General features: G+C 41.4%; 2 protein-coding genes across 3 annotated transcripts; both read left to right on the plus strand.

Annotated features, from left to right (window-relative positions):
- The first annotated feature begins 1,845 nt into the window (after positions 1-1,845).
- Positions 1,846-6,335, plus strand: LOC133402662 (YY1-associated factor 2-like). Its single transcript, XM_061676645.1, has 4 exons — positions 1,846-1,995; positions 2,289-2,417; positions 4,128-4,277; positions 4,913-6,335. The coding sequence occupies exons 1-4, from the start codon at positions 1,922-1,924 to the stop codon at positions 5,151-5,153; spliced, it is 594 nt and encodes a 197-aa protein (XP_061532629.1). The 5' UTR covers positions 1,846-1,921; the 3' UTR covers positions 5,154-6,335.
- A 247-nt stretch (positions 6,336-6,582) lies between these two features.
- LOC133403267 (glucoside xylosyltransferase 1-like) lies at positions 6,583-18,405 on the plus strand. 2 transcript variants are annotated; one of them, XM_061678023.1, is made up of 8 exons: positions 6,583-6,919; positions 7,258-7,350; positions 7,660-7,843; positions 9,379-9,510; positions 9,599-9,850; positions 11,324-11,447; positions 11,520-11,692; positions 14,783-18,405. In XM_061678023.1, the coding sequence occupies exons 1-8, from the start codon at positions 6,723-6,725 to the stop codon at positions 14,939-14,941; spliced, it is 1,314 nt and encodes a 437-aa protein (XP_061534007.1). In that variant the 5' UTR covers positions 6,583-6,722; the 3' UTR covers positions 14,942-18,405. The 2 variants fall into 2 exon arrangements, with proteins under 2 accessions (XP_061534007.1, XP_061534008.1); XM_061678024.1 differs by lacking the exon at positions 7,258-7,350 and having other exon boundaries at positions 14,783-18,404.
- The last annotated feature ends 206 nt before the right edge of the window (positions 18,406-18,611 follow it).

The raw sequence follows: 18,611 nt of genomic DNA on the forward strand, positions 1-18,611 counted from the left end.
GTTGGCAACCAGAATTCAGGTGTATTACCCCCACCTACCGGACTGGAGAGTGGATCCTAACGTCAGTTAATGATATTATTGACTTCCACTGTTAAAACCTTGGATTAAAGTGCCTCTGATTAACCCCAAATACACTTCAGATGTTCAAGTAGACTTTTTTTGTTGTTGCTGTCTGGCCGAAGTCTGATGGTTTTGAGCTAACACTGATTATTTTCAAACTCTTCATAATTCCCTCTAAGGCTCCAGTTCAAGATGAAGAAAAATAGCCCCAAAGGATGATGCTGCCACCACCATGCTTCACTGCAGGAATGGTGTTCTTTTGGTGATGAGTAGTGTTGTTTGCACCAAACACATCTTTTGGAATTATGGCCAAGAAATTCAACCTCGGTTTCATCGGACCATAATGCATTTCTCCACTGGCTTTTGTGATAGTTAAGTGTGTTTCTGCAAAATTTTTAAACCAAGGTTGAACTTTTTGAGCCATAGTTCCAAAAGATACAGCATGTCTGGTGCAAACTGTGGCCCTACTTAATGTGGAGGGACTATGAACAGTTTTAAATACCAGTCAGTGTGATGCACATAAAGCATGACGTAAACAACCCATTGTAATCTGTTATATTACTTAGTTATTAATCTCTTTAAAGTAATGATACTAGATTGTATAATATTGAATTCATATAGAGCATAGGTGTCAAACTCAAGGCCCGGGGGCCAGATGCATACCGTCGCATCATTTTATGTGGCCCGCGAAAGCAAATCATGCTCGTCAATTTCCGTGATTTTTACTAAAATCTGTACCCAAATTCCATCCATACATCCAACAATTTTCTGTACCGCTTATCCTTACTAGGGTCGCAGGCGTGCTGGAGCCTATCCCAGCTATCTTCGGGCGAGAGGCGGGGTCCACCCTGAACTCGTCGCCAGCCAATCACAGGGCACATATCAACAAACAACCATTTGCACTCACATTCACACCTATGCGCAATTTAGAGTTTTCAATTAACCTACCATGCATGTTTTTGGGATGTGGGAGGAAACAGGAGTACCCGGAGAAAACCCACGCAGGTACGGGGAGAACGGGATTTGAACCCCGGTCCTCAGAACTGTGAGGCAGATGTGCTAACCACGTGCCTACCCAAATTCGAAATTGTCAGAATAATAAACAATGTTAAGATATTGCATTTTTCTGTTACCAAACCCTTCTTCTACACTAACTTAAACAATACTTGAACAAACTATTATCCCTGTCTTCTGATTTCAAAAGTAGTTATCCCTCAATTTTTTGTGTAATGGTAATATGGTTTGGTGATTAAACATTGACAAATGACAAAAATGAGTTTGACACCCCTGATATAGAGCTTCCAACAGGCGTCGTATTTTGGGATTTTCCCTGAAAAGAGGTTGTTCGGGATAAATGGAAGTGCCTTCAACCACACAACCGACCATTTTGCCCCAAATTGTGAAAAATCCACTTCAAAACGCCAAAGACTGTCCGAGGCTCATGCCATGAAATGATGGGAATACAAATAACATGGCGTCCATAAACCATGTGACGTGGATTTGACCAATGCGCAGCAGTGCGGTGACTTCAAAGCTTGATCACACTTTCTTTTTTTGGAGGAAACAGTGCTATTTCTTGGTGGACGCTGGATGGAATGGCCGGCCATACTTCAGGCGAAGACCAAAAACAGCCCATCAAGAAGAGACAAAATAAATAAATTCATTAAAAGAACAAACATCAGCATTGGTGTTTTTTCAAAATCATTTTTACAAACTCCACCTTAATCGTCACCATATTAATGGCGGAGCTCTGCTGTGATTACATTAAACGTGATTGGTTGGACGCCGGTCACGTGACCTTCCTCGACTGGCGTTTGTGCGACAGCTGAGTAGCAGCTAAAACGCGGTATCTTCTTTTTCAATGGTAACGTTTGAGCCTTTAAACCACACTGACGGCAACTTGTGTATTATGGGAGACAAGAAGAGTCCCACAAGGTAAAAAAAAAAAAAAAAAGAAAACAAAAGAAAGAAAAAAGAAAGTTTGTGAATGAAGACACATTTGCAGTCTAGTGCCTAAAAGAAGCAGTTTCGGGAAATTGATGAGCTCTTTTAACAGTGAACTGTTTTCATGGCGACTAGCTTGTTAAATACGCGGCTGCTTGTGTGGTTGAAAGCTCATTCGTTTGGCCGACTTCGGAGCAGTAGCCGAGCCGCTTTGCTTTAAACTTTATCCGCACACGTTTTTACAGCAAGGTTGCCTGCTGTTTTTTTTTTTGTGTTGTTTTAAGGCCGAAACGGCAGCCGAAGCAGCCGCCCGCCGACGATGGCTACTGGGACTGCAGCGTCTGCACCTTCAGGAACACCGCCGAGGCGTTCAAGTGCACGATGTGCGATGTTAGGAAAGGGACGTCAACCCGGTAAGAATATGTAAAGTAACTCATGTATCGACGAGACAAAAAAAGAAAGAACTGCAACGTATTTATACTAGTGTCAATACGACTTTTAAGATAACTCGAGTCAGTTTGTATTGGTTGTTTCATATTTTGTTGTTCACACAAAACAGGGTCTCCGCTTTTTACCCATAACACTAAACGCACCACGCACAAAAACAGTCCACGCATTGGAGCAGCAAGGGCCTTTAGGGCCCTGTGAGAAGTTTGAAAACGTGATCAATGGCCCCAGGGTTGTGAATGTCGATTGATATTCTCCACCTATCCATATGAAGTTAGGGATGTGAATTTGTTGGGGAATATATATATATATATATATATATATATATATATATATATATATATATATATATATTACCCAATTATTATTCAGTTATGACAAGCATGTATGACAAGTCATACATGAGCATTCAATGGATGGATAGATTGAACAACTTTATTAAACTTGTTCAGCGTCCTCATTTCTACCAGATGTCAGGCTGTCCAACTCTGCCTTCCTCAGTTTGACGAGGCAAGAAGCATCCCTGACGTGATGCTGACCTGAACTGGAGGACTATGGGCTTGCTGATATATTTTTTAAAGCAATTTTGATCATTTTACGTGTCAAACGAATTAAATTTTGAATGTGTGTATACAACCTAGATCTGCCTATCCATTTTCATTGGCTGTTTGTTATTTTAAGGACCGGCAGTCTGTGTGGAGAACAGGCTTAGGTACTTAATGGCCACAATGTCACTTGTAATCAGATCTATTGTAAAACCTGTATAAAAAATTCAGCCATTGCAAAGATACTCTTATTTTTTTATTGGCACCGTAAGAGATTTAAAGGTCAGATGACAAAGACGTTATGGGGTCAGTTAAAATTCATATTTGCATTGTTTATATGTTATGTAATATATGCACGTAACTTCCAGCAAGTTTTCAACCATAGTTTAGCTAAAAATTAGTTTTTTGTGATGCATATTGAGTCCTCCCCAAACATACCCAAAGCTCAAGACACCGGGGTGTGGTTACTCTATCCACCGCAAGGGCTACCAGAAGTGACGTTGCAATTGCCAAACACAGCGCGCTACACACTATACGCAAGGGTGAGCAACGTGTTGGACTATCTGGATGAGGATTTCGACATACAGGAGCACCCAACTGAACTTGGCATCGTCAAAGCGTACGTTTGAGCCGATCAGAAAGTGATGACGACGAGCAGCCAAGTAGCAGCTGTACAACAGAAAAAGAGAGTGGCCACTGGCTCGATGTGACGGTATGTCGAAAGCATGTCTTTTTATACACTCATGGCTTGAAATAATGCCACCCCAGGGGTGCCAATATTTTTTAGCAAGACTATACGCATTATATATTCATGTTTCAGTGACACGGCACAAGCTCTCTCTCACTCTTGGCGCTGCCTGTTTGGCTTGTGTGACGTCACAGCGAAGACCGGAAGGTGCTGGATGCAAAAAGCAGAAGGCGCATTCTGCATCATATTTATCGATTTAACTGCTGTATATCTGCCATATAATCACTTCGAAATGGCAGATGTGGTTTGGAAAGGGGTTCTAGATTTATCAAGAAATGTTTTTAAATATTTGTCCTCTGACCTTTAATCATTTTTAATTACCACCTATTGAACTCACTCATGCACTGAAGTGTAACCATCACACTGTTTGCTTGTTTTTTTAGAAAACCACGGCCTGTTTCCCAGTTGGTCGTACAGCAAGTAAATCAGCAATTTGCACCGCCGCCCACGCTGCTCAAAAAGGAGAAGAAAGAAAAATCGGAGAAGAGCGACAAAGAACTCACATTGAGGAAGAAAAGCTTAAAAAAGATGAGGTATTTGTTTGAATAACCACATTCATCCATATTAGTTTGTTGTCATTAGCGCATTCATGCATCTTTTCGGAACACTTTCTGATCATCTGTGCCAGCGATTCCCAACCACAGTGCCGAGATGGGGAATGATCCAATATCACTTAATTGGTCTGAAAAATATGTATTTACTAGAAATAATGTATATTTATTCATCTATTTTTGCCAGCGACAAAGAATTACATGCAGCAATTAAGTGCTCTTCCACTTGATGGCAGAAGGTACAGTTAACCCCTCTATCCACCTGTTGTCATCCATACAACAGAATAATAGCTTTGGGTTCAACTAAGCAGGCCCAGATTTTACACTAAGTTTGTAAATTGTTGTCTCAGTCTACATTATCATTGTTCATCAAATAATTTCAGTATATATACGTTTTGTGACATTTTTGTTTGATAGTGTTCCGTGAGTCTTCCGATGTAAAATATGTGCCTTGGCACAATAAAGTTTGGGAAACGATCGAGCCTAAGAACCTGCTTTATTTATCCTGTTGTTTGTGCTTTCACAACTTAAATTTCATAATTTATTTATTTTTTTTGCAAAAGAGGGCTGTACATAACTCTAGCGAAGGTAAACCTCATTTTATTTCCCTTCTCCAGACCAAGGTTAAAAAACGTGGACCGCAGCAGCGCTCAGCATCTGGAGGTAACAGTCGGTGACCTAACGGTAATAATCACAGACTTTAAGGAGAAAGCCAAACCTACATCTACTTCGGCGAGCGCCGCAGCCACTGACCTGCACAGTCAAAGCGGCTCGAGCTCTGACAACACTGAGCGAGGAGCGTCGCGGTGCTCCTCGCCACGGGGGGAGGGATCGTCAGTCAGCGGAGACGCTCACTAATCCTCAGATGTCCCAACACGGCAAAAGCCATTCTAATGCACTCAACCAGAAATTGACACGCATGTTCTGTTAATACGATACCTGGCGTTATATTAGCATTTGCTTCCATGTTTGGGTGCTTTGCTGATACTTCTGGTGTCAATGTGAACAGCCAAATCTAACATGATAAACTGAGCGAATGAACATTATGCAGCATACATGACTGCAATGTGACATCATCACACTGTCGGTGGTGTCTGCGGAAAACAAGTGATGCATTAAGGAAGCAATGTGAAGTTCATTTCATATTGTCGTTTACGCTAGAAATTGTTATTTGCACTTGAATGAAATCTTACTTTCATGACGACATTATTTTGTGTGTGTCCCCCTTTCTTTGTCATTACTAGTCAATCGTAAGACTTTTTGCTTCTGGCCTTATCTGCGCTCATGTCTTTGGATGCAATATGTGTTTTCCTGTCTTAGCATTTTAGTAAAAAATATTGAAAAGTCTACTTTTTCACTCTAGATATGAGCATGATTTAATCTGCGGAATGGTTTATATTGTAAAATACTGAAATAAAATAATCGTAGATTTTTGTACTGTATATGAGTTTTCTTTAATGTAACTAAGAAAAGACATGTCTCGGCGTGGTAGCACTATGTTGATTATTGTGGTTATGTGCAGTTTCATGAGTGGTGCTTCTAATATTTTGTTTCAATCTATTTGGAATTAATCTCAAATTCGTACACATTCTATACCATTTATTCTCATTAGGGCCACAGGTGGACTTTGAGCAAGAGGTGTGGCACAACCTAGACTAGCTGCCCTTCAATAGGAGGCCACATATAGAAATTGTTTTTATGGAATGAAGCTGGAGTACCTAGAGAGAGTGAGAGAGAGAAACAAAAACACTCAAGCACAGGGAGAAGATTCAAACTCTTCACAACTGAGAGGCAGATGTGTTAACCACTAGTGTTTCCTCATCTCAATCGGTGTAATTCATTGGATTTATACACCACAGCAAACTACAATCACAAAAGTTAATAATACGTCTATAAGAGGCACATTACAAGCATTATGCATTATTATGGTAACTTTCTGGCAAGTACATTTAACTGTATTGATTGGCAGTTGTGTGAGGGTAAGTCTACTTAAATCAACATTGCAATATAGTACCTACTTGCTTACCTATAGTACTATTTTCAACCTTCAATCCAATATTATCCTTGACTACAATGACACTGTGATTGTAATTGCAGCAATTAGTACAATGTTGGTGCGTTTTTAAAAATAAAAAAAAAAACAAAGTTTAATCCTGTTTTTCCTATGGATAAATGGCAACGTGATTATAAAACGCCAATTGTCAAAACTGTACTGTAATTTGTGGTTTTGCAGATCCTAATAAACACTGAGTGAGTGAAAGCATGTGGTGCAGTAGTAGGCGGGACCTGACGCTGTATGAAACACAGCAACAGTGTCAGCCGCTTTACCTGTCTTAAGGAGAAAGATTACCTTTGGTTGATTATGCCAGTATCTATGTGGGTGGAAGAGGTTAACCGACATTGTTTCGAGAGCCCACAGAACACAGGATGCGATGTTATCTGCGTGCATTGCTCCTGTGCACGGCGTTGACCTTTTTTTCGTCGCTCTTCGTGATCAATTATCTCGCATCCACACTGGAGGACAGCACTCGGCGGGGCCTTAACGACGGAGAGAGTCGTAACACGGGGAACGTTCTCAGGAAAAGACCCGGATTGGCAGGCCGTGGAGCTCGCGAGCAGCACAGGTAGCTAAAGCTACATTAGCCATGTTACTTCAACTGCAATATTCTGCAAAATTTTAGAAAACACAACTTTGACACCAAGAGGTTAACATAAAACTCAACGCGAGGAATTTATTGCGGTAGCTACTTGTCGAGTTCCACTTGGAAATAGGTTTGCATTTACACTAACTCCAGTAATCTTGTTTATTGTCAGATTAATAATTCGCTAATTACTTGTATGTTTCGCTTCTTTAAACCAACGCCACCCGTCAACAGCTCGCGTTTAAGTCATACTACCACAATCCACTCACACATTTAAGAGCCGAAAAGCATCCAAAAGATGGTCTTTTTCACTCTGTCAGGTGTAAATCACTGTCAGTCTCTTACTGGAATCCGTATTGGAGACTGCCTGCTGATGTTTGTGGACTGAACTGCTTTTTGGATTCACCCTTTAGGTATGACTGATTTCGTGCATCTCTAAGAAAGATAAAAGTACTGTTGTTGCCATCCCAAATGCCTCACGAGCAACAACCTGCTTTAATTGCACAATCGCAGTTGCTGTGTTGTGCTTTATGTTAAAGACTGTAACGTGTCATTGCTTCGTGGAATAGATGTGCATTATTATACAATAATAATAATAGTGCACAAGTCTCACCCCTACCCAAAAAAAAAAAGTAATGGCAGTTCCAACCCCGGGGTTCAGTGTGAGTCTGCTGACATCTGAACAACTGCTGAGTCTAATTGAAATGTGTCTTGGCTGTTAGAGACAGGATAGACTCTGAAGTGGAGGACGGCAGCGATGAAAGTAGTCACCTGGCCGTGGTGGCCTGTGGCCCAAGGCTGGAGGAGACGCTCACCATGCTCAAGTCTGCTATCCTGTTCAGCAAAAAGCCTCTCAAATTTTACATCTTTGCCGATGACGAGCTTCAGGGCGGCTTTCAAAATGCGGTGAGTGTATATAACACGGCACAAACTAACACAGTCCGGTAAGATCCACTATAAAAGCTCTATCAAAAAATATAATTTTTACAGCGATAATAATGTCCAGTTTAGATTGACTGTCTCTGAGAGAGATAGATTTAACAAAGATAAATCATAAAACGTATTATCCAAATAGTTCTGGACCTAAATGTAGCTGATTTTGCAGTTACGAAATTACTACAAACACAGTTAAATGTAAGCTGCATTGTTGGCACATTATAGCATTATCTTACACCGTTATCAGCATTAGCTTCTACTAACTGGTACTTTGGAACTTTTGGCAAACTTGTTGACATGTCAGGGAGGTAGGTGGGTATTTGGGTCTGCTGACGTATCCACTGCATTGCGCCACAGAGTGTATTTTTATGGCTTGGTGATGAAGTGCTGCCTCCACCAGCGGAAATAGGATATATTTTAAGATTTACACGATTTTTGGGGCCGATCAGCGAGTGGAAAAAAAAACATACACCGATCCAATCACAAGATGGAGTAATGTGTCTATTTAAATGACTTATTCATTTACTGTGCATACTTGTGTACTGTATACTGAGTATCTTCAAAAGTATTCTGTAGTCAGGTCATGTATTCTAATCAGTCAGGTCAAACCAACATTACAACATGACAGAAACAATGGGTGCTAAATTACTGTAATTAAATTACTTCACACACACTGAAACCTTTGAGCATGATTCAACATAACGCCGCCATGTTTATGTGCAACCGTTAGGACTGTCACTAACTTGCTAGGCTACATAATGTTTTCTCGGCTGCTTGTGAGCCGTATTGTATTAAAAGTGTGTGAACATACCTCAAGCAATCAGTGAACGAACGTCTTCTCCCGAGCACTAGTGACCACCACACGTTTTTCCCCATTTTGTTCTTTTTTAACCAACACAATACACGCGTGATCCATTGTTGTTGTCATGGCCGTGGTAACGAGTGTATCTGGTCGCGGTTGATTTGACAAAGCCCTGTGATCGTAAATGACGTCAAAAGACACGCAACAAGGCTAAAAATAAACTAGCTTTTGGATTAAAATATACTGTGTACGACGGCGACGCCGTGGAGTAAATGTCTTTTGCGGAGCCGATTTATGACGTCATTGCTTGGCGCGGCGAATTATGACATTAAAGCTGATCATCATAAAATACTAATTATCGGCCGATACCGATCAAGCCGATCAGATCGGTGTAAAGTCTAATATGTTTATATTGCCCCACTCAAACTGAGTGACTTCAACAGAATATTTAAAAGTTTTAAGTGCTGTAATTATTTCTCCTTTGTATAGTTTACCCAAATAATGTCAAGAGACCTTTTATTAAAACACCTGGGAACTGTTTTAAATTGGGGAAAAAAGTGCATAAAATGTCTGCTTTAATTGAAAAGGTTAGGAATTACCACCATTTTATGAATAGTATCTCCATGATTACATCTTACTCCACTGATGACTTGTGGACACACTGTACATCTATAATTATCCTTACTGTCCTTTTTCTTTGAAGCTGCACTCCTGGCCGAGGTCCGTTCAGACCAAGTTTAACTTCACCATCTACCCGATCACTTTCCCCAGCGGTAATGAGAATGAGTGGAAGAAGCTCTTCAAACCGTGTGCTTCTCAAAGACTCTTTTTACCAGTAGGTTCTCCATCATGTTGCCTGCAAAAAGGACACATTTGACAAATATTGCTCTTATAATTTTCTGATTTCATATTATTCTTCCCAGATCATCCTGAAGGAGGTGGACTCTTTGCTGTACGTGGACACAGATATCCTCTTTCTGCAGCCCGTGGAGGACATCTGGGTCTTCTTCTCCCAGTTCAACGCGAGCCAGCTCGCTGCCATGGCTCCGGAGCACGAGGAGCCACGGATCGGCTGGTACAACCGCTTTGCCCGCCACCCTTACTACGGCACGACTGGCATCAACTCAGGGGTCATGCTCATGAACATGACACGCCTCAGGGAAACGTTTTTTAAGGTGATTTTCATTGTGGTGTAAAACTGATTTTATTTTATTTTGTAAAGAAAATGGATGGATGTTCTTATATTTATTATATATTGTTGTTTGTTTCTGGGGGTTTCTCCCTTCAGTCTACTCTTCAGGAGGTAAAATGCATGCTCTCTTGGGTTAAGGTTTGATGATTACCTTGGCCAGACCTTCCACTTTCCCCCCCCCTAATGAAGTCCTTTGTTGTGTTGGCAGTGTGTTTTGGGTCATTGTCTCGCTGCATGATGAACCTTCAACCAGACAAAACGGTTTTGTAGACTTCAGAATTCATTCCGCTGCTACCATCATGAGTTACATCATCAATAAAGACTAGTGAGCCCGTTCCAGAAGCAGCCATGCAAGGCCAAGCCATGACATTACAGCCACCATGCTTCACAGATGAGCTTATGTGTTTTGGATCATAAGCAGATCCTTTCTTTTTCCATATTTTGGCCTTTTCAATCACTTTGGTAGAGGTTAATCTTGGTCTCATCAGTCCATAAAACTTTGTTCCAAAACTTGCATCTTGTGGTGTAGCCTGTATATTTCTTATCTCTCTCTATATACCTTCACTCCTGCCCTGTGGACGTTGGCAGTGATGTCACTGACTGTTGTCTTTGGGTGTTTCTTCACAGCTCTCACGAGGTCTCTGTCATCAACTGCTGTTGATACCCTTGGCCGACCTGTCAGATGTCTGTCTCAGTACAGCAGTAGTTCTTTCTTTTTCAGAACATTCCAAATTGTTGTATTGGCTATGTCCAATGTTTGTGCAATGGCTCTGATCGATTTTTCCCTCTTCTCTCAGTTTCAAAATGGTTTGCTTTTCTCCCATAGACAGCTCTCTGGTCTTCATGTTTGCTTAACAGCAAATACAGTTTTCACAGGTGAAACCTAAAAGCCAAAAACAAGCACTATCTAATGTTTAAGCAATCAATCTAAAAGGCAACACCTGAGGAATTAGAAACACCCATCAGTCACGTTTTTGCTTTTGCTCACTTGAAAAGTGGGTGGCTTAAAACAAAAGGTGCTCTGTCCTGAGTTATTTAACATATCTAGAATTAAAACCATGAAATAAAAGCTGGAATTCTTGTCTCATATTCATCTTTTGCTCAGAAACCCAAATGTCTTCTGTATACGATAAAAACAAAGGAATTTACCTTGCTGTTGCAATACATTTGGAGGGGACTGTAGTTAACATCATATTTACATTTACAAAACATTTGTTTGTTTTTTACAGTCTGGCAATATCCCAAAAACAGTCAAATTGATGAAAGGTTAGAGGAGTAGCTGCACTCCCAACATTGCCCACTTGAGGTCAATGTCATTCTATCCTGAGTTTAGACAGACCTTCCATCAAGCAACTGTTTCCTTTTGTTCAGATGAAGTGTTAGTAGATTGATATGTCATAGTTGAAGCAAAGTATAGGATTTTGTTTTTACTGGGTTTTCTATTGAATTCTTCTAGAATGATATGACTACAGTTGCGCTTCAATGGAGTGAAATGCTGATGCCCCTTCTTCAAAAGTATAAACTCAACATCACCTGGGGGGACCAGGACCTCCTCAATATCATATTTCATCACAACCCAGGTGAGTGCACATGCATTTGACGAGACGACAAGTGATCGCTTACTAAAGTGAATTGCTATTGCACTATTACAGAATGCCTCTACGTGTTCCCCTGCCAGTGGAACTACCGTCCGGACCATTGCGTCTATGGTCTCAACTGTCAGCAAGCTGAAAAAGATGGCGTCTTCATTCTCCACGGTAGCAGGGGAGTTTACCATAATGAAAAGCAGCTGGCGTTTAGAGTCGTTTATGAGGCCATCCACCAGGTAACGACCACCTGAACTTAATAAATCAAATAAATAATAGACCTATCTAGATATTAGTCTAGTTATATTGGAAAAAGGCGGAGTTTGGAACATCAAACCTCAGAAATGTGAGGCAAATGTGCTAACCACTAGTCCACTTTGCTGCTTTGATCCAAATATTTATTTGTAAGAATCCCTATTGTTTTGATAAAATATGTCTAAGGCTTGGTGGAGGTCTGTGTTCATGAAGAGCTCTTTGGATTAGTCAACAATGTCTCTTAACTTTTAATAACATTAACTAATTTGACAGCTTGACGACTGTAGTTGTACATATTGATTTGCATTTGAGCTTCTTTTAAAGGGCAGCTGTGTCGGTGGATTATCAGACTTGATTGGGTGAAAATAAATAGAACTCAGCCTATCAATATGTACTACAAGCCCTTGCTTTTCGTAATGCACAATCAATAGCTTGTTAAACATTTCCATTACTCGCTCTTTAGCCACTCCTGACTAATCAGCCCCACTAGTGATATGCTTGCTTTGCCTGTGGAGATAAAATACTAATTTTCCAGTGAGTTCATCTAATCTCTCCAAACTGAGCTGTGGAAAGGGAATTTAAAAGGAACCTAAGTGAATGCACCGCTTTGGCAAACGTTTCAAACTCTTAAGTCATCCATTTTCTATGCCACTTCTCCTCATTAGGGTCATGGGTCCCAGCTGACTTTGAGCGAGAGGGTACACCCTGGACTGGTTGCCAGCCAATTGCAGGGCACATATAGACAAACAACCATACTCACACCTGTGGACAATTTAGAGTCTCCACCTAATATGCATGGTTTTGGTATGTGGGAGGAAGCCGTAGTACCCAGAGAAAGCCCACGCAAGCAGGAGACGAGCATGCAAAGGCCACGCAGGAAGGCCGTAGCCTGGACTCGAACCCCCAACCTCTGAACTTTGAGGTGAACTGTGATACAGATGTGCTATCAACTTGTCTGCCGTGCTACCCTAGAAAACGTCAGTGAAGTAAAAATAAAGCCAGTCATATTTACTCGTACAGAAAGTCGCATTCAGTTTCAGCCTTTTGCCTTTCAGCCACCATTAGAGAGAGACAGGTAGCGGGCAAGTTCTCTCCCTGCCGCCTTCACGGGTCGCCTTCGATCTGCTCATGTTGATTCCTGCACACCAGTCAACAAGCAGGCAGCAATTAGGGGAGTAAAAAAGGGGGGGCTTCATTAGCTGGTCTCCATTCATTACTGCCACAGGCTCCAGCCTGGCAGCCACCAGCGCAGGCTTGGGTTCTCAGCCATTAAGTAAACGAGCGGGTTTCATTACGGAGCACTCGGCCCTCACTCCTCCATCCGTCTCTCTGACAGAGCAAACCTGCGTCCACTGTGGCGCAAAGCAGACTTGTGAACAGCTCACTGGTTAATGTGACACATGTAGTGTATCAAATAGATTCTCAAACAAGCACTACAGTTCAGTTTGTGTGATGGCACCACTCTCGCAAATGGCACATCAACTTCAATCAAAATACATTACATAAATTTTTCGCTATATCGCAGGATTTTGCAGTGCTAATTTTTCCACAGGGATTAATAATGTTACTGCAGACTCATATAGCAATAAGCCCGAGCCAGGAGGAAAGAGTCTCCACCAGAAAGAAAATCAAGTTTGGGATCATTTCACACTTAAAAAAAAAAGAGGATACAATGCAGTCTATCTGCCTTGCACAACTGCACGTCTACGGTACAGGAAATATCATTAGCTAATTTATCATCACTAGTTAGGAGGATCTAGGCAAGGCACCTTTATTTACATAGTGCATTTCATACATAAGATACCAGATCTAATCATAAAATGCAACGACAGAAATAAGCAAAATCCTGTAGAAGTATACTGACTTCACATGTGACCTAGCGTGACACATTTTAAATTTTCCACTGTCCAGTTAAGTGTATTTTAAATGATTCAATAGAACTGCCCCATATAGGCAGGTTGCAATGTTTCATCCTGTTGGGATCACGTCAGTTTCAGGGTTTACTATTTCAAAGTGGGCAGTGACAAACAACCGGTGGGGGACACGTGGCTAAAGATCTGAGACTTTATACTGTCCTCCTATACAATCATCAGTCGGCCTATAGGAGTAAAAAAAAAAGTTGAGACTTTAGAACGTTTCATCCCCGGTTACAAGCTGTTTTATGTCACACTTTAATTAGCACTTCCTATTGCTCCAGTTCGTCAAGCCCACTCACAATTTGTTCCCACTCAGTCCTTCGGGGACAGGTTCCTAAAGCCTACAGGAGGCAATTTCGAAGGAAACTTTCATTTCCCTCCTTAGTCAGCCTCATGTCTCCAGGCAGCCTCTCCCATCCAGCAGAGGCGCTTGCAATAAAGGGCACTACCATTACCCCAGTCCGGCCCACAAAAGAGTTGTAAAATCTTTTCTGCTGATGCTAGTTAGAGGCATCATGATTGTGATGCGGAGGACGCAGCGGCAGGATCCACATAAAAATCGACGTTAGGCTGTTAATGGTGCTGTAAAGCCTGTGGCGCTATATGAAAGACAATAAAGAAAGTGTGCTTTGAGTAACCTAATGCCTGGCCAAACAGGGGCCAAATGAGGTACCGTAAAAGTGCGATTGCTTCGTATTTACAGGAGAGCAGTAAAAGAATGAAAGCAAAAGTCAACATCCTTTCTCTCGATATAATATTGTCTGGAAGTTTCATCATGGTTGGTTCATTTAGCAGTTGTGTTATTTTGTTTACAATAAAGAGGCCAGGAGAAGCGCACAGTGCTCCTCTTTTCACCGACACTATCACACCTCAAACACTTTCCCTCCCAGTTCACTTGATTCATATTAATCATTCAGATACACCTTGTATTAAAAAAAAGGAATCAAATGCAGAATGCGTTCACAATCAGCCATTACAGCTTACATAAAGGTATTAAAAAAACCACACAAAATGGGGAAAAAAAGCACAAATAAAAGAGAGAAATTGTTCTGAAGCGTAGTTGCTGGTGCAGGCAGTTTATGGTGGATACACTTTGTAATGCAGCTCAACAGATAAAAAGCATTCATGGTATCTTAATGTCTGCACCTTGTATTACAGTACCCCTTTGGCGAGAACATGGAGACCTCACTGCTTCAGCCACTGGAAGCGTCTCTCCGGACCACCACCCATTCCTACTGTGGACGGCAGAGCCACCTGTTCACCAAGAGGCTCAAACAAAGTATCGCATCTGTTCAACAGGTCAGGCGGGGAAGATGAGCTGTGTTAGATTAGGGATGGGAAACGCAGAGTAACGTCGTACTCTCTCTTGGCAATCGAAACGTTTGGATAGTATGAGTACTCGTACGTACTTACGCTTTATACATTCCACCCTGCCCCCCACTGGCAGATTTGTGGAAGAGGTGCGCAATGCACAAGCACATCAACGTAGACGTGTCACAAAATTACTGCAATGCAATGGCTCCTCTTGCCAGTTCGTCATGATAACTGCCTTGCGCAATAGAAATAAACAACCACTGGAAATAATCTGTCAGGAAAGTTGCAGGACAGAATTGTGTAATGATGCGCTGACACGGAGAACATGCGAACTCTGCACCAAAAGACCTGAACTGAGAACATTCTCCACTGCGCCTGCACAAAATGTTATTGAGATGCGGTAAATAAGACGGGGAGACGAAAGCCAGTCATGTCACTTTACTCATACAAAATGGTTTTCACATCAAACATCCAACCACTCTCTTTGAAGCCAACAACTCCCTTTGAAATTTGATCTCCTGCCCCTCCCTTGAACATTCACACCCCTGGTGAATGTCTCCCTCTTGTGGGTCACCAACATATGCTATTTGGCCAGCAAAAAAATAACATCATCCATCCATATAACACGATACACAAATGTAACTGAAGGTAAACGTGTGGATACCATAGTCTTGCTTACAAAAAAAAGTCAAAGAAATGTTCGTAATATAAAGCTACACTTTTCTGTCGCAGTATTTCCAAAATAATAGAAAGATGAAGCACTCCAGTTGCTGTTTTTTCCCCCACAGCCAATAGAAAATACGTATTATACCATATAAAAACGCAACACAAACTAAATGGTTAAGCTCTAGAATGTGTACAAAGAACATAAGTCTCCTATTCATTTATGTTTTAATTTTTACTTTTTAATTCAACATAATTCACATTAATTCAAACTTCAGTGCCGAATTTTGTTACTTCGGCGACACGTTGCGACTGGTTAGCAGATCCGCCTCACAGCTCTGAGGACCCGGGTTAAAATCCGGCCTCGTACATACGCTAGCATGCATGCTAGCGTATGTTTTAAGCTAGCGTATGTTTTACCATGCGCCCAATAATACGGTGCACCGCCTTATGGATGTGTTAAATACAGAAATAGACCCCGTAACTGAGACTGCGCCTTTTAATACGGTGCGCCTTATGGTCGCAAAAATACGGTACTCTAAATTGCCCGTAGGTGTGAATGTGATTGCGAATGGTTGTTTGTTTATATGTGCCCTGCGATTGGCTGGCAACCAGTTTAGAGTGTACCCCGCCTCTCGCCCGCAGTTAGCTGGGATAGGCTGCAGCATACTTGTGACCCTAGTGAGAATAAGCGGTAGAAAATGGATGGATGGAATTTTGTTGCTCCATGTTGACCTGTCCCACAGGAATTGCCCTGAGAATGCCGATCTCGTAAGCTAAGCAGGATTGGTGCTGGCTAGTAGTTGGATGGGAGACCACTGAGGAATACCAGGTGCTGGGGTTGGGCAGTAGGCCAATTACCTGCTCCCGTAAAAAGTATGGATTACAGAAACCGCAATTGCGGCCTAATGTGCCTCATGGCACTGAGAGCGCTAGGAAAAAAAAAAGGTTGACCTGTGTGGAACATTCATTCGTTCATCTTCTGTACCGTTTGTTTTGTTTTGTTTTGTTTTGGGCCAGCGTTCTGACTTTCACACAAATTTGGGTTACGTTGCCACCGTGTGAATGGAACTCTGAAGGATATGTAGGAGGATTGTGAGAGTCACATAATTGTGTACTGTTAGAGACAACAGTACAGGTATATGGCGATATCAATATTTAGTTCACCTAATCTGTAATGAGTTATTTTGTGTATCTGTGGAAAAGAAGACTTAGAAAGTAGAAACGCAAAACAAGATATTGTCAAGAAATCTAATGAGGCTTTTCCTTTTGAGCTGTTTAAGAGGTAGTCTTCTAGTCGCAGTCTTCTTCAAAGATTTTTCCCTTAAGAACATTTGGTAAACGCAGCTCAATAAGATGGATGACAAACAGGCTCAAGCCTACTGAATTATTATTTGTTTACAACGTTTGTACTGTGTAAATTGGGCTGGTAGTCATGCGCAACCCGCTTAATTTTTTATGTGTTTTCAAGTGCTGGTTCATATAAAACACCAACATCACTCCCTTTTTATTTTTATTTTTATAAACACCACAATTAGAGGAAACACAGTTTACCTCTGCAGAGATTATTTTACAACAGAACAGGCACTTTTGAGACAATCAGTCAGGTTGTTTTTAAGAGAGTTATAATCGCAATAATGTTACGACGATCACTTTGCGCAGTTAGCCTAGGGTTTTCAGAAAATCAGTAGGGCATATATCAGTTGCAAATAAGGAGGAACTACAAACATAGCTTGCCTGTTACATTATCATGTCTTGAAATAAGCATTATCTGATTATTTTCGTGTGCGATAAATCTCTAAAATGTTCCACCAACAACTGACGCAAGCACTAAACAGTGTCCTGGCTGATCCACCAATATTTCAGACCACGTGTAGGGGAATGCAGCTATAAAAATCTAATTTTCTTGTAATTTTAAGGGCACAGAAATATTGGTTTTATCATTATAGTTCAACAGGAGAATGTGTTCAGAGGTACTGGGTAGCTTTAATGTAGCGTGAAAACAAATTTAAAATACCGGTATATATTTGGTCCCTACAGTACAGTATTTAAAATCCCTGCCATTGTTACTGGATTGTGTGTTGTTTACTTTTAAGTGTATATAGTATTCTCTCAATGATTATGTTTTCCTCCCTAAGGCTAAGTTTACACTATGTTCCTGGCGGGCACAGCAGCCCTGTTTGGCCAAAATGTAGCACGATGTGGGATTTTGGCCTTTTTTCCCCTTTCCGTATTTAAACCTTGCTAAGTTTTCTCATGGTCGATCACGGTGTCCATGATGGGCCATGTCGGACCGGGGCCGCTAAATTCTAGAGTATCAAAGTCACACTATGTTTCAGCCCGATGTTGGTGGCGAAACATGCGTCCCGTCCTACTATGGGCTGCCTCGAAGTTGTGGCGCACACCATTACAATCACGTTTTGTTGTGTTTACCCCGTCTTACGACTTACTTAGTACTAGGTTTTTCATCTGCAATGTGCCTGCTGTGGCAATTTGTTTGACAATTTGAACATCTCTCCGGGCAACACGGCGATCCCATTCCCTTGCGTTGTCTCACACCATCCCGTTTTATCCACCGTGGCCGCCGTGAACATAGTGTAAGCATAGCATCAGCTGAAACCAGCCTACTGGTGCACAAAACATATTTTTGTCAAATAGAAAACTGTTTGTGTTGACAAAGAATGTTTTTGCATTTTTGTATCCTGTAATCGCCATTAAACTCTTGTATTTTATTGGTATCAGTATCAATTTGTTAGATTTCCTGCTAGATACATTGCGGTCATGCACGACGATGCATCAACAGTTTAGAATTTCTGTAGTCTTTTGGAGTAAAACAAAACCCTTTCACAAGCAGTATTAATTGCACGCACACACTGTCCACATAACGAGGAGCACTCATCTTTGAAACAGCAATTAGATGAGAGGAAATCAGTGAGTGATGACTTGAGAAAATGCTAAAAGATGATTAAAAAGGCAGCAAATAAGTTGGCATCCGTTGCCCCGGCCCTGT

The sequence above is a fragment of the Phycodurus eques genome, chromosome 5 (assembly GCF_024500275.1).
Source record: "Phycodurus eques isolate BA_2022a chromosome 5, UOR_Pequ_1.1, whole genome shotgun sequence".
Taxonomy (NCBI): Eukaryota; Metazoa; Chordata; class Actinopteri; order Syngnathiformes; family Syngnathidae; genus Phycodurus; species Phycodurus eques.

Coding starts and splice junctions, on each gene's coding strand:
- LOC133402662 (XM_061676645.1), top strand. CDS start 1,922: ATGGTAACGTTTGAGCCTTTAAACCACACTGACGGCAACTTGTGTATT. Junction 1,996..2,288: donor GACAAGAAGAGTCCCACAAG/GTAAAAAAAAAA, acceptor TGTTGTTTTAAG/GCCGAAACGGCAGCCGAAGC. Junction 2,418..4,127: donor AGGAAAGGGACGTCAACCCG/GTAAGAATATGT, acceptor TTGTTTTTTTAG/AAAACCACGGCCTGTTTCCC.
- LOC133403267 (XM_061678023.1), top strand. CDS start 6,723: ATGCGATGTTATCTGCGTGCATTGCTCCTGTGCACGGCGTTGACCTTT. Junction 7,844..9,378: donor AGGGCGGCTTTCAAAATGCG/GTGAGTGTATAT, acceptor TTTTCTTTGAAG/CTGCACTCCTGGCCGAGGTC. Junction 9,851..11,323: donor TCAGGGAAACGTTTTTTAAG/GTGATTTTCATT, acceptor GAATTCTTCTAG/AATGATATGACTACAGTTGC.